At 39.8% G+C, this 24,426-nt stretch overlaps 1 protein-coding gene across 1 annotated transcript in view; it reads left to right on the plus strand.

Annotated features, from left to right (window-relative positions):
* The window catches only part of LOC139471455 (uncharacterized), a 141,452-nt gene that overhangs the window by 66,477 nt on the left and 50,549 nt on the right, over nucleotides 1-24,426 (plus strand). The window contains 30 exon segments of the mRNA XM_071253816.1: nucleotides 524-687; nucleotides 1,422-1,555; nucleotides 2,004-2,142; nucleotides 2,961-3,206; nucleotides 3,635-3,677; nucleotides 4,569-4,723; nucleotides 5,066-5,157; nucleotides 5,491-5,536; nucleotides 7,523-7,774; nucleotides 8,434-8,488; nucleotides 8,631-8,800; nucleotides 9,131-9,307; nucleotides 9,719-9,943; nucleotides 10,212-10,254; nucleotides 10,407-10,561; nucleotides 11,336-11,386; nucleotides 11,600-11,809; nucleotides 12,632-12,860; nucleotides 13,721-13,823; nucleotides 14,633-14,789; nucleotides 15,871-16,097; nucleotides 16,608-16,770; nucleotides 17,664-17,889; nucleotides 18,455-18,671; nucleotides 18,910-19,131; nucleotides 20,208-20,517; nucleotides 21,234-21,469; nucleotides 22,532-22,715; nucleotides 23,227-23,350; nucleotides 24,096-24,190. Coding sequence (XP_071109917.1) covers nucleotides 524-687; nucleotides 1,422-1,555; nucleotides 2,004-2,142; nucleotides 2,961-3,206; nucleotides 3,635-3,677; nucleotides 4,569-4,723; nucleotides 5,066-5,157; nucleotides 5,491-5,536; nucleotides 7,523-7,774; nucleotides 8,434-8,488; nucleotides 8,631-8,800; nucleotides 9,131-9,307; nucleotides 9,719-9,943; nucleotides 10,212-10,254; nucleotides 10,407-10,561; nucleotides 11,336-11,386; nucleotides 11,600-11,809; nucleotides 12,632-12,860; nucleotides 13,721-13,823; nucleotides 14,633-14,789; nucleotides 15,871-16,097; nucleotides 16,608-16,770; nucleotides 17,664-17,889; nucleotides 18,455-18,671; nucleotides 18,910-19,131; nucleotides 20,208-20,517; nucleotides 21,234-21,469; nucleotides 22,532-22,715; nucleotides 23,227-23,350; nucleotides 24,096-24,190 — 4,850 coding nt within the window.

Consider the following 24,426-nt stretch of genomic DNA (forward strand, 5'->3'; position numbering starts at 1 on the left):
ACAATATGGACGTCAACTACCTTTCCCATATATTCACGGAGGGGATCGCCACACTCCCCACTTCGTAACTGGACTTGACTTTCCTCCAATCCAGACTGTGTCGCAACCATGGGAAGAAATCGCCTCGTTACCTATGTACTACACTGGTGCTCAGTGGTCTAATGCGTCGCAATTCGCAAAACAGAGTTACGCCCCCAAACTGATAGGTTCCGCTGACATTTGGTTCGAATCCAAGATTTATCTTGATTAAAACCTTTCGTCTGTCAGCATCACACCCATCCAAATGGATAAACGCTTCACTGCATTACTTTGAGCTTTTCTCCCGAATCATACTGTAATGAAATAAAGCACTTCCGTAGTTGTAACCGTTGTTTCTTTATGTTGCTATCATCTGGAGTAATGACCTTGTCTTGGCTGTACTGGAGGAGTGGTTTATTATGACATCATTGCAGTTGTAGACATACATATCTCACCTGTGAGGTGTGATGTTCAGATCCCTCATTCTTCAGTACTGATTCTTCAGAGTGAAGCTGGAGAAGGATGACACTGCTGCTCTGATCACAGTGGCGGCCGGCTTCTGTTCCCAGGATGACCACGAGAACTGCATCGCATTCTTCAACATCCTGGACGAGTTTCTGACACCACTGCCAATATGTCATCCAAACGGCTCAATAACCTGGCCAGAGGGTAAATATCGTCATTAGTATTTATCATCTTGAAGAAACTGTGTCAAAATATCCCTCTAATATCACACGAACGTGACCATTTCTGTGGAACATATCTGATACAGTTTCCTTATCGCAGGTATGAATTGCATATTCAGTATTGGGGAAGTGTCACGTACTAGCCTAGTATTATATTTACTGTTTGATACAAGGTCAGGGGCGCTGGGCTGACCTAGTGGAAAAAGCGCTCGCTCGTCACGCTGAAGACCCAGGTTCGATTACCCACATGGGTACAATGTGTGAAGCCCATTTCTGGTGTCCCCCGCCGTGATATTGCTCGAATATTGCTCAAAGCGGCGTAAAATAATACTCACTCACTGATACAAGGTCACCCACTGCCTTTTGCGATGTAATCACCAGAAGACACTTTTGCTGGAAAGGTAGCATATCACTATTACCACTTTCAGTTTAAGAGACGTCTTAAGTACAAGGCACAACAGACATACATTACTGTTCATAATAAACGTCCCCTCGATCGGGACGAGTCACGTTTATCAAAATCGATATCGCATACAAAAGTGTTCCAGTGATTGCGATCTTTTTGCGAATATCTCGCACGCATATCCTAATTGATGGGACGTTATTGTTTACAAAGGGGATGTCTGGAGGCTGTATTTAGTGACGACTGAAAATTGTATTGCTCGGTAGTTTTGTTCGTATGTCAGTCTAACTAGCATCCGCTCCTTCTTTTGACAGTTGATTACAGGGGTCTGTTTGATAAGGAATCAATTAAGAGACGAATTCGTGAAAGTGCCAAAGAGTTTGCCAAAGATGCTATAAATAAGGGCATTGAAGAACTACTTGACTTCATCCCGTGCATATCCCCTGATGTAAGTATGGCAAGAATGTGGTAATATTGTCACAGAAAATCAGTGTCACGTTCCCATTATCCACTGTCCTTTCAGCATGATGTAAATATGATGAACAGGAACAAATATAGAAATAACGTTGAAATATTTGAAAGGAAAGGAGGGACCATGTTGAAAAAGAATGCTTTTTTCTGGGGATCAGGTTAGAGTTGATATTTTCACTCGTTGCCACGCCAATCATGAACATATCAATTCCAACCACGTCACACGATAGTATAAACCTTAAACAGCCTCCATTAAATACACTCTCTATAATCTTTAAGTTATTGTAACTTGCATATATGATCTCGGCAGAATGGACACTATAGTTCGTATTTATCGGTACTCCTAAACAGTGGTACTCAGGTCTAAATGAGTTAAAGTGGTAAAGTGGTAAACAAATTAGAAAGTACACATGATTGCATTTAAGGCTCCAGGCAAGACAGATCCCTGTCCCAGACCTGAGGCCCTGACTCGGGATATCCTCAAACAGAAGCTCCAGCATCGGGGATTGCAGATCACGGGCACAAGACAGGAACTGGAGCAGAGGCTCAGAGTTGGACACAAAAGTGAGCGGTTCATGATAAGGAGAAGTTCTGTTCATATTAAAAAAAATATATACCATTGGGTGAAGAAAAGGTCTGGCACAATATACTCCATGTTCTCCCAGCACAGCACGTACTGTGCACTGGGTGGTCAGGAAGATTGTGGGAAACTGTTCAAATGCAAATATATCGCATTAAGAAAGTGTGGCATTTTACGGTTGCAATTCTGTGGTCAATTATTGCAGGTCTCAGGATGATGGTTTGGATTTGATAATAAAAAGATTGTACAGTACATGTTTGAGTTATTCAATATACTTGTACAAACAATTTGCACACTAGCAATACACGAGTATGGTACGATTTGTAGATCTGATTGTATTGAAGATGAATATCACTTTTTATGTGTATGTCCAGTGTATAATGATTTAAGAGAAAAATAACTAAAAACAATTTCTACCATAATCCAAATGGTAACATATTAGGTAAATTAATGACATGAGATTGTACAGAAACTACGAGAAATTTATCAATGGTCATTTATCATGCTATGAAACTATGAAAATGTATGAATTTGTAACATGCCCCAGACAATGAACTATAGGCCTTTGGCCTCATCATAATAAAGATTGATTTAACGAACACTTTTCAAAGAGGGATATGGAACATGAACGTTCACAGTATATAATGTTTAACTTTTATAGTGAAGCCACATAACTAAACGATAATGAAATATTTCATGTATTTCGAATCATAATCAATTCCTAAAACAAATCAATCCTGAACATTATGCAGTGGAATGTATAGTAATTATAAATATACCGCATGCCATTGTGTTCCCCCAGCTTGCAGACTGCTGAATAGGACAGTGACACTCCCAACAATAACAAACGAGAAGATCAATAAGATCGTTTACATGGAGATAGTCCCGGACTGTCTGCGGTTTGATGCGTGTGTTGACATTAAGATCAAGAAGCTGAATTTCAACAAGGCTGTCAATGCTTACATACAACTTGACCCTTGTAAATTCAAAATGACCATCAACTTTGAAGACTGCACTACGAGATTAATACTGCTGGGATACGACTGGGGTAGGTAGTGGTTTGTAAGTTAGAACCATTTTGGGAAACTGTGAGTCCTTTGATTCAAGCAGTATGATAATCTGAATACAGTTGACTAATGAATCGCACCAATGCCATTTAAGTGAGTCAATGATTTTTTCATGCGCAAGATCAGCAGATCGATAGTATAGTGGTATATAGTTGAATGCAGTGTTATGATGAATTACCATAAAGACATGTATTACAAATAAATGTTCTTTACCAGAGTTGTAAAAATACAATTGTTACTAGCATGCGATTGCTTCTCCACATGCGATGATGCTTGATGATAAGAGGTGTCAGCATCACATCGTGTTTGCTTCATAGAGATCTTCATCCCGTTCACATGTAACACATTTTCAAGTATACAACACTACTGTTTAGCAAACTATATGATATGTCTGCCATTCCATTTACAGGGAAAGAGAAGACCACTAAACTGAACGACTGGGTTTCCATAAGGTAAGACAATGAGAGCACCTTTCGTATCTTTGTTATATCCATTCGGTCTCCCTTTGAGGAAACGGTGTTGTCATCAATAATTGTTTTTACAATTTCAATGAATATAGACATGTGCGAGGTTTCACGTTCGGAGACATGCATAATGGCAAACTGTTGATCCTAACACTACGGGTTTTTTTCTGAAATATATAAATCATGATAAATGAGGAGAATGAATAACTACTCAAATGCAAGACATATTATGAGGATGTGACTGTTTCTCTGCAAATTATCAATCTTTCCTACTGGTAAAAGATAAATTGATGTCTTTTAGTTCTGAAGTGCCTTTCTTATAAAATGTGTTTGTTTGTTTGTTGTTTAACGCCGCACTCAGCAATATTCCAGCTATATGTCGGCGTTATGTAAATAATCGAGTCTGGACCAGCCAATCCAGTGATTGATGTCATGAGCATCGATTTACACAATTAGGATACGATGACATGCATCAGCCAAGTCAGCAAGCCTGACCACCCAAACCCGTTAGTTGCCTCTTACGACAAGCACATATACGCCTCTATAGGGCAAGCATGGGTTGCTGAAGACCTATTTTACCCCGGATCTTAACAGGACTATAAAATTAGTAGACGAATGAATTAAAGCAGCGTATCACGTCGATTTATTAAAAATTCGCATTTGGACCATCCAAACAAGTAGTGGATAACAATAGAAAGTATTCAACTCGTCAAGGTACGGTGGCCCAGTTTAATCAGGTCACATAGCAACACCCCACACCCCATGTGTGTGTGGTACTGAGATATTTCGAGCGGATTTCTAATACCAATAGTGTAGTGACGATATGAGTCAGTCAATCATAGACCAAACTATCACTGTGTTATGTTTACCGTTCTCCAGATACACCATTGACAGAAGTGCAGCAAGGAAGGTGTTTGTGATTGACATGGGTCTGCAAATCAGTGTTGGAGCATCGGAACCGATTCTGGATAGTTTGTTGATAGAAAAACTAGATGTACCTATTCCCATTTGTAATGAAAACTTCTCTCTGCCGGGTAAGTGTCGAAAACAGTAGATACTTTTATCAACTCATTGTATTACTTAAAGTCGAAATATTCTGAACCATTCATGCAATTAAACTCACTTTGTCGGAACCAGGCAGTCTGGAAATCCGGCCTTCCGATCGAATACTGTGAGAAAATAGAGGAAACTATGTGAACGAATTCAATAGGGTCGATGCCGGGGTTTCGCTATATACCCTATGTTTAGTAGATATGCATTCATCACGCGCATTGCATCTCTAACAATGCCAATCATTTGGTTAAATTCAGCTCAATATGAAGAGGTAACATCGTCAGCTTCAAATGCATAACCATTTCATAAATGTCTGATTAAAGGAAGCGGATCTCTGAAGAAGCTTGCGGAGGAAATGGGAGGAAAGCTAATCAGAGAAGTTGTAGATGTGGTGTTTCGAAAACTTGGACTGGATGTAAGTTTTCAGAACCGACTATTGGCTTATATGTCTCCATGAACTTTCTACAAACACACAAACTGATCTTTGATGCGAAACTGAAGTATGCTATGGACTCGTAGCAAAATATTTAGTGGAAACTATGAACTATGTAACTATATTACCCACAAGTGTAGAATGATCGGGTGTAATAACCGACATTTGCACATGTGCATTTTGTCGATGTATTCACCCGGGCCATATAATCCGTAATTCCTCGCAGCTAGTGGTTATTCTCTATATCTACAATGAAAGGGCCAGGTGCACCAAGGAGACAAATGTTGTTATTAATGTTTTGTACCTGTTTTTCAGAAGGTTCTGTTAGACGGAAGCTGTGCAGCATTAACACCCCAACCAGGTAGTATGACAATTCCGCGAAGATCCGGGGTAGAATAGGTCTTATACAACCCACGCTTGTCGTAAGAGGCGAAAAACGGGATCGGGAGGTCAGGCTAGCTGACTTGGTTGATGCAAGTCATCGTATCCCAATTACGTGGATCGATGCACATGACATAAATCTCTGGATTTCCTGGTCCAGATTCGATTATTTACAGACCACTGTCACATAGCTGGAATATTGCTAAATTCAGCGTTAAACAACAAACAAACAAACGAGGTGGTATAACAGCAGGAGGTTAAAAATCTATGTTTACATTTTATGTTTGTGTTTTACAGAATGTATGTAGGGAATCATTTGTTTTCATTATCTGGTAGACCTGAAAGTAATAGATGTTTAGTGTAGACAAAGTAAGAAACACAAAAACAAAATTTCAAGACTATCACTCCCACAAAGCCATTCCGAATTACTTATTAGTTGTAAATAGTTAAAGCCAACTTCATGTATCAATACATTTTATGAACCCTGTTGATAAATACATAGTAAGACTTTAACTCGAACTTAATATGACATTTGTGCTTTAAGGCGATGTGATATAATGATTGAGGTCCAGTCTATATATGCACTATCGTTTAATATTCATACTCCGTTTGTCCCGAACGAGAGATAACTCGATATACTTTCGATGGTCCTTCGACCTTGAGACTAAATAAGGTTTCATTGCACGACCTCATACACGCACATAAATATATTATATGACCGACCCAGGTGGTTGAGTAGACGATATTGTTTGTATTACTACAATATTTAATATAAACTGACGGCCAAAAGAAACGTTACCAACGATATTCCTAGGATAAAATATGACCAACACAATTTGAAGCAGCTATAACAATTGTATTGTGGAAATTCATATTTCAGAACAGTAAATTGCGAATTACTAATTCAACAACAAAGTCCTTAACCTCCAAAGGGACATTTCTTGACAAGGGGTCATTCGTCCAGTATTCGATCAACAACATTGGTTACAACTAAGGGTACGACGGCCCAGACAATTCAATACGGGATATTACCTCCATGAGCGGCAATGCATCTTTGAATGCGGCGTTGAACTGAGTAGACAAGCGTCCTCACATCGACTGCAGGTATCCGATTCCATTCCTCACGGAGGGCAACGATCAACGCTTGTCTCGTGAAGGGAGGATGTTGACGTTTCCGAAGACGACGCCCAAGTTGGTCCCAGAGATGTTCTATGGGTGACAGATCTGGTGACAGATCTGGTGATCGAGCTGGCCACGGCAGGACAGTCACGTTGTTGGCGTTGAGGAAGTCTCTAGTAATACGGGCTTTATGGGGTGTGGCGTTATCTTTTTGGAACACCGTCCGTTGTTTTCGCTGGATAAAAGGAAGAACCACTGGCCGTAAGATATTGTCAATGTAGCGTTGTGCTGTCAGATTGACTTCGATGATGACAAGTTCCGTCTTCTCGTCCCCGCAAATGCCACCCCAGACCATCACACTTCCGCCCCCGTAAGGTTCCACCTCCTGGACACAACAAGGAGCCGTACGTTCACCACGTCGTCGATAAACTGGCGACCGCCCATCAGGTTTGAAGAGTTGGAACCTGCTCTCGTCACTAAACAGCACTCACCGCCATTCCCGTTGTTGCCATCGCTGAGTTTGCCTGCAAAAACGTCAATCTGGCACGTCGATGTTGACGGGTCAAGGTCATGCCCTTGAAAGGGCGATAAGCCCGGAGACTATAATGTCGTAGTCGTCTGGTCACTGTTTGTCTGCTGACCTGATGTCCTGAGCTGTTGGCAACTTATGACGTCACAGTAAGAAATCTGCTCCTCAGATGAAGTACCCGTAAAAAGCGGTCATCCTGCGGGGTCGTGACCTTTGGTAACGTTTCTTTTGGCCCTCAGTTTAGTTGAAAACGTCTAAATTTATGTTCAAAAACATTTTAACTTGGCATAATGACCTCAAACTGTCTGTTTTCTTCAGACTGCCCTTGGTCCCTCCCAGACTTCAAGAAGCTCCAACCCGCCAGTTTCCGGGACAACGTCAACTGTAAACTGCCGGACAACTGTTTCGGTGTAGAGTGTTGTGTGGACTTCTCCTTCGACATCCCGCTGTTTGAGACCCCCCTCGTCAAGCACGTCCCCTTCTTCCTGAAGTTTGAACCGTGTAACTTCACTGTGGAGGTCGGCTTCGGGAGCTACTACCATAAGGAAAGACTGTTGACATACAACTGGGGTAAGTCGTTTTACTGTTGACATACAACTGGGGTAAGTCGTTTGACTGTTGACATGCAACTGGGGTAAGTCATTTCACTGTTGACATACAACAAGGCTATGTCGTTTGACTGTTGACATACAACTGCGGTAAATCGTTTGACTGTTGACATCTAATTTCAACCAGCTTTTTTTCTTCTTCTTTTGTGCACCGTTCTAAGTTATCAATGTGTGTTATTGCTTATGTTTATGACGTATCTCGTGCCATATATGTGTGTGAAGGCATCCGTGTGTGATTTCAGGTGCTAACTAGGGGCATAATCTATAAATGATTAAATTTTCTGCTTATGTCACCAAGGCCAGACATGGTCCCGGGTACCTAATTCTATCGGGAAGAGTTGACTGATATTGGGACCTAAGTTGACCGATTCTGTGTCTTCTTTTCCCGATGACGTGATCGGAACTTGTTTGCCTTATAAGTTTATTTACAGGCCGTGATGGTGTGGCTGGAATATGGCCAAACATTTTATCGATTCATTCGATGTCGATAACGTCTCAGGCAAATGTGACATACATGTTTCAATCATTAATTTTAAAATATAAACTATACATTTCGAAATAGTATTTATTGATGTTCTTTAATAGATTTTTTATATTTTCGCTTCATTTATATTTCCCTAGGGACTGAAAATCAACTGCAAATAGGTAATGGCAACCCATCTCCAGTGATCATCAAGTGAGTAACCTTTTTCACATTTAGAAAATCTTTTATATTCGCTCTGCAGGAACATAAAAAAATGAAATATTTCTTGCATGGCCATGAACAAAACTCTAAATATGTAGACGGTGACAGCTTCTGTGTATTTTATCTATTCAAGATTCACGATCTCCAAGTATCCCAAAGGTTTCCTCGTTGACCTGAGTGTCCACACGTGTATCCCTATAGATGGTAACAGCTTCTGTTACCCAGAAGGAGGCATGACGCTAATGAATCAGGAGAAGATACCTGCCTGTGATGCTGATGCGCTGGTCGAGTTCACAAAACAAAGTAGGTCCACTTTAGCACAGAAATGCTGGTTTACATTCACTGACAAGGTGTTCCTGATCAGTCTGCTGAACAGAAGATCTAACTTTAAACTTTAAATGTGTCTACTGTTTGTCACCGTGTAACTCCATTTTTTGTCATTTTTATTCTTCTTTTACCTAATTTTGAGGAACTGTATTGTTGCTTAAACATTGTTTCCAAATTTTGTAAATTGTATTTTTCATGTTCCGTTTTGCATGTATGAGGTTTGTAGCGATAAGATTCACGTTATGGAAAAGTTATGAAAGTTATGTTCGTTGAAAATTGGTCTTTCATGGTTTTCTATCGTTGTAGATTTCTCAGTTTCTGATTGGCTGCGTGACCTTGACCTTGACATCAACCTGAAGTCCCTCTCCCAGGCAGCTGCCAGGATGCTACTGGACAAGTTCGGCATCTCCGAGTACCTGCTGGACCAGAGATGTGATGTGTCTAGACCACCATACAGCCCCAGTGTTGACGGCTTGAGGAATGGTAGGAAAAGTTTAATTTTCCAAACACGAATCAATTTCGTTTCGATGGGGCAACCTAATGATTAAAGTGTTAGCTCGTCACGCAAAAGACTCGGGTTCGAATCCCTATTTGAGTACAATGTGTGAAGCCCATTTTTGGTGCCCCCGCCTTGATACTGCCGGAATATTGCTAAACTCAGCGCTTTAAACAATACTCACTCACACACTCACTCACTCACTCTCAGACAATTTCACAGTTCTGCGTGCAGATAATCTTGTAACATGGGTTTAGATGATTGAATCAACGGCCCTCAATACATTGACGACCAGAAGTTTCCAGTCGAATGTACCTCTCTGAATAAGAACGAAAAACATGATATTTTCATATACAGAATATTACCAACAAGGGAATGAATTACACGTTGTGCTTCAGAATGCCCCAAGAGTATTGGCAAGCTGCCCAAGCTTCCAACAGATCTGTACTGCCACCTAGCGGACACGTGCACCAAGATAAACTGCTGTTTCCACGTCCCCTTTCTGGAGATGTCCTTCAACGCCGTCCTGAACGTCGATATGTGCGATTACGTCATTTATGCTGCCATCGAGAACAAAACTACCACCATAGGAATGTTAGGGGATGATATTGACCTTGATGCTGGTACGTGGCCTGTTGTCGGCTAAGATACTGCTCTGTATTTGATGCGGATAAATGTCAAAAGTAGTAGCGAGGTTTATTTAACCCACTCCAATCTCAAGAAAACAAATCTCCTTTGTGATATGAGGCTGATCCAGATACTGTTTTTCAAGAATATAATGCCATTCTATGTACTTACATTAGAAAACAGACGTGACTTAATATTGTTTCCGTAAGCTTGTCATTACCCGAGTTATTATCTGAGTCTCATCATCTGATGGTTCATCTCCAGGTACATCAATGATGCTGGACATCGCCGATGTCTTCCAGATCAAGTAAGTTACTTTTTAGGAGTGCTGGTAATATTAGCCTCAGTAATGTACTTATATGGTGTAATAAGTGGAAAAAGTTGAAATGCGTTTGGGTGTAAATAAAAGTTTCAACATCTACCATACGATCAAAAAGTTTATCATTTTCATTAACATAGATTTGGTTTGAAGAAGAGAGACAAGGTTCTGATCCTTGATCTTGACATTGAGGTGTGCTTGGAGAAGGATTTCTGCCTCTTCTCCACGCCTATTATGAAGGGAACCGAAGTTCCACAGCTTGTCTGCGACCTTGATGCCAGGTGGAATCTAAAGAGTAAGTGCGATCTTGTTTATGGTGCCCCCGTACGGAATCTGGATACCACATAACTTCATAATGTATCTGACCAACTCTGAACAAATAATGTTGTTTAGAACTTTGAAATGTATGCACCAAAGTTGCATAGGTAACTTGGGTGGGTCTTGGTAGTGACATATAGCTACCCACTCAGTTGGGTTAGACATTCAATGACAAAGTATCACAGTTTGGAAGGTTATCCCTTTAGTATTTGCAACACATAGCGTGCGTGCGTGCGTGCGTGCGTGCGTGCGTGCGTGCGTGCGTGCGTGTGAGTGAGTTCGTCGGATTGTCTATAAAAAATATATATCCATACTTGCATCAAATAGCAAGTTAAGACAGTACTGAAAATCACCTTCCAGTCGTATTTGTGAAAAAAGGTCTTTTAAATAAATATTGTTTTAGCGAAATCATGGTCTAAATTAGATTCAGCATCGCTGGCGGACCAAACAGAATACACCAATTTTTTAATATCATCTTAGAATTATGATTAAATATATAGCAAGTGGTTGTCAAATGATATGCTTTTGTCTGTGGAAGAATGATACCCTGGCCATAAGGAAACATGATCAAACGAGCGATATATAGTTCTCTACACAAATTCTTTACCCAGCATATCTAATATTTCTTACCTTATTTATAACGAACATTGATGTTCTTCTTTGACAGCAATGGTAGATGGGTGTCTTTGTCTGTCGTTTGATAATATAATGTAGATACGCAAGAGTAAATGTTTTACTATTTACATTGCAGGTGTCTCCTTTGATTTTTGGAAATCTGAAAAATGTGCTCTGCAAACTTCCGGTATGTATATTAATTCTTTTATTTTTATGTTTCTAATACATGATCACACAACGTAGAATATGAAATGAACAAACATGCGCATGTTCGTAATAAATTAAGAGTTCATGTAAACAATGGTTATATTATTTGATTGTACCTAAACGCATTATTCTGGTATAGCCGGAATCGTACAATGGAGTTTACATTAGCCATGGTTTCTATTTATGATCCAAGCTTGTCCGGCATCTCTCCCTGCTGCCATCTCGAGCACCTGCCGACTGACTGACAACTGCATGGGAATTACGTGTTGTGTGGACGTCGACCTCAAGTACCTCGGCATCTACACCATCACTGCTGGCATCGAGGTTGACCACTGTAAAGACCAACTTGTGTACCATATAGAGAACAAAGAGTGGACGAAGAATCTTCAGGCTGTGGACTATGGTGAGTGGAGAGGGAAACTGGGGCAGGAATACGCAAAGACAAGAAATTCATTGAGATGTTCTTCTTTATGAATTTAGAACGTTAAATTCAAAAGAAAATAATTGAAATTACATACCATAATTAAAACAATCCATTTGATCTTTATCTTGGTGTTTTCATTGTCTTTGACCATGAACTTTCACATTTTCAACACCTTTAGTGAAATCATATCTAGAGTTGTGAGGATGAAATTTCACATTCATGAATGTCTCTCTTTCGATTATGAAAACATACTGAGCAAATTTTAGATTCATTTCTATTTCAGTCATTTTAAGTCGAATTTTGGACGATGTTTCTTGATGGTATTATGGCAGTGAATGAGTTACTATGGTTCAACACCAGATTTCAGTTATATCAAGGCGTGTCAGCTTAATGTGGGAGAAAATCTCTCAGAAGTTCGCCGCGTATGTGAAACCCACAAGCATGTGTATGGCACAGACAAACCTATAAACATAATCAGAGCGAATCGGGTTTCGAACAAATGGTCAGAGGTTCCATGCACGCCCATCAGTCGCACAGTGAATTACAGCACCTGAACCTACTATGTCCCCCTATTATGACCGTTGACATTTGATGTAGAAGGATTTAGCATGCATGACATACTTTGCCAAGTAAGTAATACAGAAGCTGCAGGGGTGAAGGTTCTGGGTTGGTTCCTCTAGTATTTGTCCAATATCTTACTCGTATGTGAGGATTTTCGTTGTTAATATGTTCAATAATGGCAAACACTGGTATGTGACCAGGCTGTCAATTGTCATGATGTATTTATTATTGTTCTGCTAGACAAAAACCACACTGAGCCAGTTGGCAACGCCATCACCTTGAGCTACATGATCAGCAAAACGCCATCCTTATATGAGGTGTCCTTCCACGTGAAGGTCTGTGCTATGAACGGGCACGACCTCACCAACAACTGCTACTACTACAAACTCCTGGATGAAAAGACATTCCAGATTCCATCTTCATGTTCGCCTGTTGGACGAAGAAGGAAAAGAAGAAGCCCTTTAGATTTGTGAGTGTTGCATAATCCCTTTACTGAGGACACGTACCATTTCCTTTTTCTCCATTGCTTGTATACGTTAGTTGGAAAGTATGTGGGTTTTACAAAAAAATAACTATCTTATACACCTGAGCTGTATTTCATAGCCCTGTTGACTATTTTCACATTTTTCATTATCTATTAGCATTTTCAGTAGTTCAAGTATTGTGCTGATGTCCCTTGTATACATATGCGTGTGTATATATGCGCTTTTGAGTTCCACAACAGTACAATGCTTCAAACTACAGTAAACTACGGTTATAACGAACACGCTTATAACGAACTGACGGATATAACGAACTTACTTTTTTGGTCCCGACTATTTGCTGTAGTTATACTGTATATATGCTTACAACGAACTATGGTTATAACGAACTAAAGTTAGTAGTTCCTCTGAGTTCGTTATAACCGTAGTTTCCTGTATTAGAATTGCTTGAAGATGAATAAAGACTCTTTCCAGCTCATCTTCCAAGAAAGACGTTTAATGGAAGGGATTGTTAGCGTGTGATAAACATACAAATGCAGATTTTGAAATTTACAAAACGTGGCTGAAACTCTTGACATACAAAAACGCGCGTGACAAACATGTTCTGAAAATAAGTGGGAAAGGAAATATAGCTCATGTGTACAACATAATTATTTTCCTGAAAACAAATCCTTTGCTACCAACGTCTTGAATTAGCATGAAACATCCAACATGTTGAGATACGAATTTAAGACAAAATATACGTTCTATAGAAAATTCATCCGGTGTCACTCATGGTAGAGATAGAACTAACTAACGGATGTCTAGGTTTTAACAAGACTTCTTCTATGGCCTTCTCCTTATTCAGAATACCAACAGGCGATGCCAAGCGGATCCTCAATGAAGCGATGAAACAGAATTTCAAGAATGAAGAAATCAAGGATCTGTTTGATAGACTGAAGGCTGAAGCAGTATGATACTGATTTTTATCATTTCTTTATGAATCTTTAGGAAGAATCAAAAATACTCTCGTTAACATATAAGGATTGTTATCCGTTTGATAACAGACATAAATGACCTTCTATACAGGAGGCTGTATCAGAAACATTTGTAAGAAACATGGTGTAGCAAAAATTCGAAAACTGATAGCCCGAAAGTGACGTATAGTGTTTCATCTGCTGGTGGATCACGGGAATGGCGCTGAAGTTGAGGTTTGGTGATCAATATATTAATCCGTAGGAGTTCTATACGCCGACATAACTTTGTACTCATCACGAATGGGTTTCTATACTTTAAAATCTGCAAAATAACTTAAAAAATCCTTCTATGAATTAGATTATTTTTTTCAAATTTCAGAAATTCAATACTTTGAAGTACTTACAACATTACTTATCTGATTTAAATGTAAAGAATTTCATATTGGTCAAGCTTGGTTCTGATTTCATAGAACAATCATTTTATTTTATTGATATACCTTTATTAAAAGAGAAGACAAAATCTACAAGCTATGTACGAGCGTAACTTAAATAGCATTGAAGACGAGTATCACTTTCTTCTCATTTGTCCAGTTTATTCTGTGACAAGACATAAGTATCTTAAAGACTATTACTATGTTACCAACGTTCTTAAGTTTATAGATATGTTAAATAACTCTCAAATTTTACTATTACACCAATTGTCTATGTTTTTATATATTGCAATGATGTACAGAAAGAAGTTTATTTAATAACAAATATATTGTACCTTTTCAATACCACATATATATTTCTCTACCTTCCAGAAAAGAGACAGCTCACTGAAAATATCACGCACGGATGAAGATGGCACAGCAACCAACACTAAGAGTGCCATCAAGAAGATGGGTTTAGCCAACCCAGGCACCATTCTGTATTCAGGGGAGGTCGGCGGTGGAAACGTCGTGCTGGGCATGGAAGGAGGTGGGTAGTTTGTCTTGTCACGAAATGTGCATAGAATTGATTAGTTAACGGTTGTTTAGACATATCACCTTTTGATTTAATATACGAAGATATGCATCTTGTTTGTCTTGTTGTGGTTAGTTTCTTATACATCTTCTGCTATGTCCATTTGGTATCTTAATTGCAGTTACTATTTTCTTTGGCAGTATTATTTACCTGCACGTAGAGAAGCATTAGTAGTACTCTGTCCTTGAAAGTGTTCTTAGAACTTAGCATGTAATATAAACTATAATTCACCTCTCTTTGTAGGTGTGAACTTGCATTGCTTCATCGACATTTTGTGTGTTTGCCTGCTCTGATTCGATCGCAATGTAATGCCTAATTACTAAAAGCCAGTCCACATATTTCGAGTTGGTATTGTCCATTGCAACTACTATTAGAATGTCTCTGGGTACCTTGGAATGATTTTGTTTGCACCCTGCACAATATGGTAGCCAAGTGGTTAAAAAGTCAAAGACGCCATTCCATAATCACTCGTCGCCCATAGGTAGCAGTGTCTATCGTACGATTCCGACTGTCTCATAATCACGTGTTAATGAATCACTATCAAATATGATGAAACCAGGAGTTCGCGAAAAGGTGAGCATACCCTGCTCCACCTGTGGCACCCGTCACAAACACATGCAAATGCATGTCAATTATTCCCTTACAAAACCCCCGGAACATATGGAAGTTCAAACTAGGGAAGTGCATCGAACATAATTTTAGTCACAGATGTCAGTCAAATTTGCAAATGTCTTGACAACGGTCTTGAATGTTGTAACCCAAACCATCAAATAACTCTTGAACAAGAGTCGTATGACGCTCATTGAAACAATAAGCCGAAGAACTCGTCAAACTGGTGAAATCCATTATGTCTGTACCCTGAGTGACATGTCTTGAATATTGCTAAATGCAGCGGTAACTGCACTCACTGGGACTCACACACTATCCGGATCTAATTGCCTGATTCGTACAACTTGGGAGGGCAATTGTTGGTTAAATTCCTTGTTAAGAGCCTCTTATTTCAGTCACGTTTTAGTACTGTAACTGGTGTTCCCAGGCAAAAAGATCATGAAGGTCCTGGGTCAGGTCACCGACATCCTGGGTCGCGGGGATCAGGCGTACACTGTGGGGAAAGGTCTGACTGGGAAAGGACTGCAGCTGCTCGGTGCTAAACTGGCCGACATGAGCATCGGGGAGATGATCGCATTGTTTGATGCCAAGAACATCGACCCCGAACTTGCTCTTCGTCTGATGAGACAACTGAGAGATCTGGCTCTTGCCCTGGTAAGGGACATTCACTATATCACGACAGACGTGTGTTTTGAGTGTACTGACAATGTTAATGCCTCTGCACTGCTAGGTTGTTCTCTTGGGCAGTGGACGTGATGTTTCGATAATTAATATGACATTCAACACCTTTCCCTTTCCTTGGCATAACATATCGTTTTATCAGTGTCAGTTTCTAAGGCAAACTTTCCTCTCCACAAACAGGAAACGTCATACTTGCATGTACCATGTTGATGCTATGTCTATCAAAGGTCAAGTTAATTTTGGTTAAAGTCAAGTTCTGGAAGAACTATCATTGAACAGTGCTTGGAAACCCTTCTTATATCAGCAATGACGGGGACATTTATCTTGATACAGATACAGGAATTATTTAGATGTAGACGTGTACTGCATGTGCTAAAAGTAAGACCAGCATGTATCATCAAAATACTAGTGTCTGTTGTAAAGTAAATGATATTCTCTGCCTTAAGCCAGCTCTCCCCGTATAATCAGCAATCTGAATTTCAGTATTCCGAAATCATCAATGCCGTCATCAATGGCGATGGGGCCAACGCATTCAGCTCATTTGACATTACCCTTCAAGGAGACTTCAGCATACCTAGACAAAGCATCAACTTCTTCCGCTACAAGTATAAGTTCCTGATTGGGGGACTTGTCCCCATGAACTTTGGTGAGTGTTGAGTTATGCTACAATCATGCTAATGAATTGAAATAAAACTGATTCTGCATGACATGGAATGTTTATCTTATGTTTCTACATCCAGATTAAGAGTGTTGCCACTGTCACACGTCACATTGAGTACAGTTTCTTTCTTTCAAGGGGCGATGGAGTAGTCGCCTTAGGGTTAAAGCATCGCATGGGTACATTGTGTGAAACTCATGACTGACCCACCATGACATGACTGGAAAACTGCTTGAAGTTCACTCGTTTGTTCACTCACTCAATACTTTCCCAAAGGTTTAAATACAACTAGGTGGTCAAAGTTAATAGTCTAAGGAGCGAAACTTGACATGGACCATTGCGTCCCACTGATTTAATGTCATATTCGCTTTGATTATGATCCCTGATCTTCACTATACTTATGCATATATCTACTTACATTGTCACTTTGGGTTTCCTCTTTCATATTGTTTTGAACTTCGCTCAGCATGAAAATCTTCTTTTTCATGTCTTCTGTTTACAACTACCCACTCAGACACAGTACACTGACTCCGAGCCAACCAGTCTCTGTTTTATCCCATAATGCAAAGCAGGGTGCCAACAAGTACCATATTTTAATGTATTTTTTTTTTATGCGACCGAGGATCGAACACCCGACCTTCCACTCTCCGAGCAAACGCTCCATCCACTAGACCATGGAGGCGGTCCTTGAAACTGAAACTCCTCTTTATGCATGTAAACCACTGAATCACTGTATTAAGCCACTGAATCACTATATTCAGCTACTAAATCACTGTATTAAGTCACTGAATCACTGTATTAAACCACTGAATCACTGTATTAAGCCATTTAATAACTGTATAAAGCCACTGAATCACTGTATTAAGCCACTGCAATTTCAGATTTCGGAGCTGGAGCCACTTATGGAATGGGAATAGTTGCAGGAGCTAAGATCCTTGGCATGACGGTGTTTGGTCAAGTCGTGCCCTATGGAAGTGCCCATGTCTACGGAGAGCTTGGCATTGGATTTATACTGTATGGCAAACTGAGATTTGACGGCTACCTCATGAATATTGCTTTCCCATCCAGGGCTGAGATAGGGTTCTATAAGTTTCCACTTGATTTAAGGTGAGTATACTCAACTAACTCATATAATACCAAATACCTGTCTGTCCCACTATATATTCTTTTTTAAATTCATCTAGACAGCCTAGGTCACCATCCTAATTAACGAGTGTGATATTAGTAGTGTGTTTAAAAAGCTCAGTAATGTTTGAGAAAAGATTATATTTACATTTTTCGTGTTTGCCAGCTTAACTTCAGAGCATTTCAAGGGCTTTGGTCCTGCTCCACATTGAAATGTTATCGTTATTGTTTTCGTTTTTATTATTTTAATTTATTTTTTATTATATTGATATTTGTATCGTAGCATCGCCTATGCGCATGACGATAATCCTCCTAAGTCTAGACATGTTAGACTTTGGCACCATGTAGAATAAGGACGCCAGGTAAAATGAGCATTGTGTAAGTAAATGAGTACCTTGTACAATTACAATATTATTGCAATGAGACTCATAATACTAATGTAAAACTATTGCAACATTAAAATGGCACCAATGTGTTCTCAATTTTGTTCTCAAAAAAGTAAAAAATTACTCAAGGAATCATGTTCCTCTTTTGCAACATTTTCTAGTTTGACCATGGATATAGAACTGGTCCCTCTCGAGATGACCCTGCGAGGTCTAGTCACCCTGGAGGTCAACCTCTTGTTAGTCAAGATTAAGAAGATATTGTACAAGGCTGTCATCTGGCGATATGCGACTCCTGTGATAAGGAAGAGACTGATAAATACAGGCAAGAAGGAGGAGGACACGTCTCCACCACAGTTCCTCAACTATGTGGACAATACTGTACGTTGTAGAATAGTATTAAAGTATAAATTTCAGATGCTATCGATAGCGTTGGGCGTTTGCATTTCTCAATTGCTTAGGTGCTTTACAAGTAAGCTTTTGAAACAAGATTACTCCACCAAAAGTCCCAGTTAGTCAGTCCAGAAATTGTATGCTTGACATTCAGGTGAATTTACTAAATGTGACATGTCACTTGTCAAAGGGACAAAGCAATGTATTTATTATCTGTGTCCATCAGGGAGGTTCTGGACGAAAGAAGAGGGCAGTGTCCACATCACGGAGCTGCTTAGTGGGACAACTCCCCGATAGAGACTACACAGAGCCGGCTGTAGAGATAGCCATAGCTGCCCAGGATGACCGGAGTCAGGTCCAGATCTTTGTGGATGCCGGGACCAAACCTGGACTCAGTGATGTGCTCAGAAGAGTCAGTCTTGGTGGACCATCTACAATTATCACTCAGGTATGCAGGAAACGTCATCATAGCCTGTTTTAAAATGGCTTGGAATATATATTATGTCCTTCATGGTCAGTGAATGTCGGTATGATTTCCAGATTTATTCAGTGTTTCTTTCTGATGAGCATCAAGCTTGAACCTTTTGGACAATAATACCCTTCCCCCTTGTGTTGATCTGACTTGAATCCTCATTTCGGACAACACTGTCCTACCCCCTTGTGTTGGCCCTGAAGTAAATCAGCCTTTGAGATAACACTGCCCTTCACTATTGTGTTTGCCTAGAGTGAATAAGTTTTTGGGACAACACTGCCCTCCTCCTTAGTGCTGGTCTGAAGTGAATCAGCCTTCGTGTTCGCTTGAATAGAATCAGCCTTTAGGACAACACTCCCACTCCCTCGTTCACTGAGGTAGTTGATTTCATTGCCTTAAGTCTGTCCTTACCATGCTGACTCGTACTACAAAAATAATATAGTAAGATGTCAAAAACAAAACACTTTGAATACGATGATAATATATTATCATTATTAGAAGTTAATGCCATTCCTTCATATAAATAAATATTCAACATGGACTTTCGTATTTATCTTGAGCAGAGCGGAAAGCATGATATTTGTCAAAGGTGCAAAACAGACTTACCTTCAAGTATCTGTATGTTGATATCATCTGTATGTTGATGGACCGCCTCCGTGGTCCAGGGTACAGAGCGCCTGCCCGGAGAGCAGAAGGTTGGTGGTTCGGTCCCGTCGCCACGTCATACCAAAAGACATTACGCGATATTACTTCCCCAAGTATCGGCATTAAGGGGAGACTCGTAGGTAGCATATTGTCTATATGTGAGAGTGGTATTCATGTTTAAGTGCGGGATGGTATCTGAGTTGTCTAGCACTATAATTCTGGCATAAGTCCAGACTATTACAAGTAGACACACAGACACGTAAATGCTCGTCGATAAAAAAGTGGATATGTTTGTAATGCAATGTTAAAACCCATTTGATCTTACCTCACCTGTAATTACAATAAAGATATTTCAATACTTCATTTTGAAGGGATCCTCTCAGTATATATACATATCCATGTTGTAGCGATTTTCCAAGAATGGCTATGGCGTCCCCATCTTTTTCACGGTGTATGGTGAGAACAGTGCTGGCGCGAGATCCACCGTGACTTGCAGCATCCCAACCTATGACGTCACGCCTCCTGGTGGCAGACTGACATCTGACTTTAGTTCAACCAGTAACCCAGCTGAGCTGAGAGGAAATGTGGTGGTGTATGAAGATTCAGATCTGGTTAAATCTTCCGTGGGTGTTGGACTGGGAAGGGGAATCTATGGAGATGAAGTCATAGCCTACAACTCTGTCAATCTCCAGGACAGGACCAATGCACACTATGACCGTAAGGAAAATATAACTAATACCATGAAAAACTGATTGACTTTGTATATTCCAAGAACCAAAACAAAAACCAAGGCCTACAAACTAATTGTGGATGACTTAATAATCAAAATCATAAGTAAAGGGATATGAAATGTTATCAATTAACATAGATCAACAAAATATTTGGAAGACAATAAATGTTGAAACAAGGGTTAGTGAATAGTAATCAAGATTGTTATTCAACTTTTGCAATACTAATAAACTATTTTACTTTACGAAAAGGTGCGGTGGGGTAGCCTAGTGGTTAAAGCGTTCGCTCGTCACGCCGAAGACCCGGGTTCGATTCCCCACATGGGTACAATGTGTGAAGCCCATTTCCGGTGCCCCCCGCCGTGATATTGCTGTAATATTGCTAAAAGCGGCGTACAACCATACTCACTCACTCACCCACTTTTCGAACAAGTGACACCATCTATGTTACTGTAGTTAAAGCCTAAGTGATACACATTGAAGCTTTGTCATTGCCAATCAAGAATCCGTAGATCATTGTATTGCATTGCTACAACAACCAGGCCATGGTGAACAGTTCATTCAATACGGATACTTGTTGCGCATACTGTCTTGTTATACGCAGTAAATAATATGTCATTTCCCGAAGGTTGAAATCTCCAAATTATATATGATCGTATTTAGCAGGCTGGATATGTGAAAGGCGATTGTTGTTACTCCTTACAGCTTCATCTGATAATTTTGGCCACGAAGCGCTGAAACATTTCACGGGTCTGAAGGACGGCCGACTGATTGGTCCGGTGTTTGCCGAGTTCTTCAGTATGAATCATGCCGGGTCCTGTGTGAAGGAATGTATGAAGTTCCCGGAGACCAAGTGTATGAGCGTCAACTACGACTACGGCCCTAAAGGACATTGTGAACTATTAGAGGGCATTGAAGGACACGACCATAAAATTTTCATTGTGAGCTTATATTATGCATTGTTATGTGATAAACAACTCATGTATGCGATGTCGATTTTTATGGAGCTTTAGATCGGAGTACAACAGAGAAATGGGCATGTCTTCAGGTTTTGAAGTCAAGTCAAAACCTGACGGTACTGATGCGTGGTTTTCGCAGATTTCTACCTCGGTTAACTCACTGGCCTTACATGGCAACATAGCTGGGTAGAATAAATGGGCAGATGTGAGGAGATTTAACTATGAAGGATCCCAGAAGGGTGAGCTAGACTACTAAACTAAACATTCGACTCCCACACTTTCAAATGACAACAAGCTGCCAATATTGGCGCTGACTCATTAGAAATTCGTCCGGCGATAAAAACGAATACCGGCGATAAAAATCCACGATTACTACCTTTTCTTGAATTTGCTCGCTGTTCAAAGCTGTTAAACAGCTTCTTGTCATGACACTTCAAAATCTATGAAAACAATCTTGACTTGAGCCTGTCATGTCAGTACGAAAGTACCAGCCAAGAAATGTGCAGTCGCAGTGGCAAATCAAATTAGTTCCTTCATTTCAGTATAAAACGTATTCTTTCAATGATTAAAGATATGTGTATACAACAAAAGCTAAATGCGATTATGTAGTGACAAAATATTGCCCTAAGCTTTAATTTTTCCAAAACATATCTATTTAGCTCGCAGGGGTGTTCTAGTATGTGACTCTCCATTTACATTTTGCACATTGTGTATTCATAGGCACGTTTCAGCCATTATAAGTGCACATAGACATAGCTATATTTAGTAAATAATTAATACAAACGTCGTTGGTAATAAAAACAGGATACAAAACTCGTCATCATTTCATAACGAGCTTATGTCACGAGTGGAATATGTTTTTACTCTTCCCGGGCGAGGGACAGAAAAAATATTCATAAAATATAAGGGAAATCTGAAGCTCCTTTAATATTCTGCAATTATTGCATTGATTTTACATTTAATTAACACAAATGGTTCGTGACGGGTTTTTTATGTATGTATTATGTAATATATAGTAACCAAATATCATGTTTATCCTTGTAGTCTGATCAGTATGCTCACTTTGAGAGACTTGGAGTTGGTCTTGCCCACGAGTTCATCTACAAGGATCTGTCTCTACGTCACGGCGTCATGTACTACTTCAACATCCACCTCATCAACGACCTTCAGTTCGAGTCCATCCTCCATAGCAAGGGTGTTGTGGTGGATGTCACACCTCCCGAGCCAGGTAAGATGTTACCTTGACTTTGATCTGTTGTATGATAGTATATTGTATATCCTTGATCTGTGAGGATTGACCACAGAGTTTTCAGGTGAAGAAAATACTTGTGTTTGGGACGAGTGCTATCAGTGGGCAGGATACGCTCTCATTTTCGCGAACACCTGGTATAATCACTATTTGATAATGATTCATTAACGCAATGTTATGTTATTGTGTCACTGGCCTGTCAGAATAGACCATGGGGTTACCAAACTATCAAAAACGTGACAAATGTCAATCTCCTTAGGTCACCTTGTTTGAACATGTGATTTATATGAGCGAGAAATTGTTAAATGAGTCGTGTTTTCCTTATAGTTAATTACTTGGGAAAATACATTGCTCACTGAATACAAAGATGTTCTTGTTCTACTTTCAGCTATTTTTTTGTACTTGATGACTTGAAAGAATAACGTTAACACCTGAATAAGATTTTGTGATGCGTTTTGACAAAAACCGATCGATACCATTTCTGTTTCAGGTCCACTGGCTAATGTGAGTCTGGATGTCCTGGAGGTGACCTCGTGTGAGAGTGTGGTTCCAGATGACAGACCGGACTGGGAAGTCAGGTGTCGAGGTGTTAACAGTCAGATAAAGAACCACAGGTGAGAGACAGTTTTTCATAAACGTTACTATATTCAAGACAGGGTTTATTGGTCAGAATTTGTGACAAAACCCGAAGAAAACAAAAGTAAACTTATGTTTCTATTCTTGTGATGATGTGAAATGAACAATTAGGTTAACCTTGTATTCATCTACATGTCTTATATTTATAAAAAAAACTTCTGAAGTACTTAACTTAAAACAATCAGTTGAAACTGGCTTATAACCTTTTGCACATGCCTATCAACATCTCTTGGTGCTTCTGAAGCACGTAACTTAAAACAATCAGTGAAAACTGGTACAAGGCATATAACCTTATGCACGTGCCTATCAACATCCCCTGCCGCTTCTGAAGCACGTAACTTGAACCAGTCTGTGGAAACTGGAACAAGGCATATAACCTTATGCATGTGCCTATCAACATCCCCTGCCGCTTCCGAAGCACGTAACGAACCAATCTGTGGAAACTGGAACAAGGCATATAACCTTATGCACGTGCCTATCAACATCCCCTGCCGCTTCTGAAGCATGTAACTTGAACCAATCTGTGGAAACTGGAACATCTCCTGGTGTGGTGATAGGTTCAAGGTTGCTTTTAGAACCTATTTCAGTTTTCTTTTCCCGGAAGAATATGTAAAGATCACCGATTTCTCAGATCACGGAGCCACCTTTGTACGTGGGTCATGTGAACTTGAGTTCTTACCTGGGACGTGAAATTACCTCTAAATGTAATCGTTGTATTTTCAGGATAATTCATGATGGCACTGGGTCAAAAACCCTTTTCAATGGAGACACACCCCTCGCCGATCTCTTGTACACCAGAGCAAACAGATACATATCAGGTCGGTGAAATATTATAGTTTTTAAAAGGAATTTCAACTATGTGAAATTTATTTCGGCAATACGACTAAAACCGTTATGTTGAAATATTTTAACTTGTCCCGAAAATACTACTTATATCCATGTATCGTTATGTTCTTAGTTCATTATCCATAATTTTTTATGTATTGTCTTTTTAAAAAGGTGTGTAAGTGTTTTGAGGCCTGATTTATTTGAATAAATTTGGTATTCACTATAA

Source organism: Haliotis cracherodii, unplaced genomic scaffold (genome assembly GCF_022045235.1).
Source record: "Haliotis cracherodii isolate W230 unplaced genomic scaffold, xgHalCrac1.p SCAF_22, whole genome shotgun sequence".
In the NCBI taxonomy this organism is placed as follows: Eukaryota; Metazoa; Mollusca; class Gastropoda; order Lepetellida; family Haliotidae; genus Haliotis; species Haliotis cracherodii.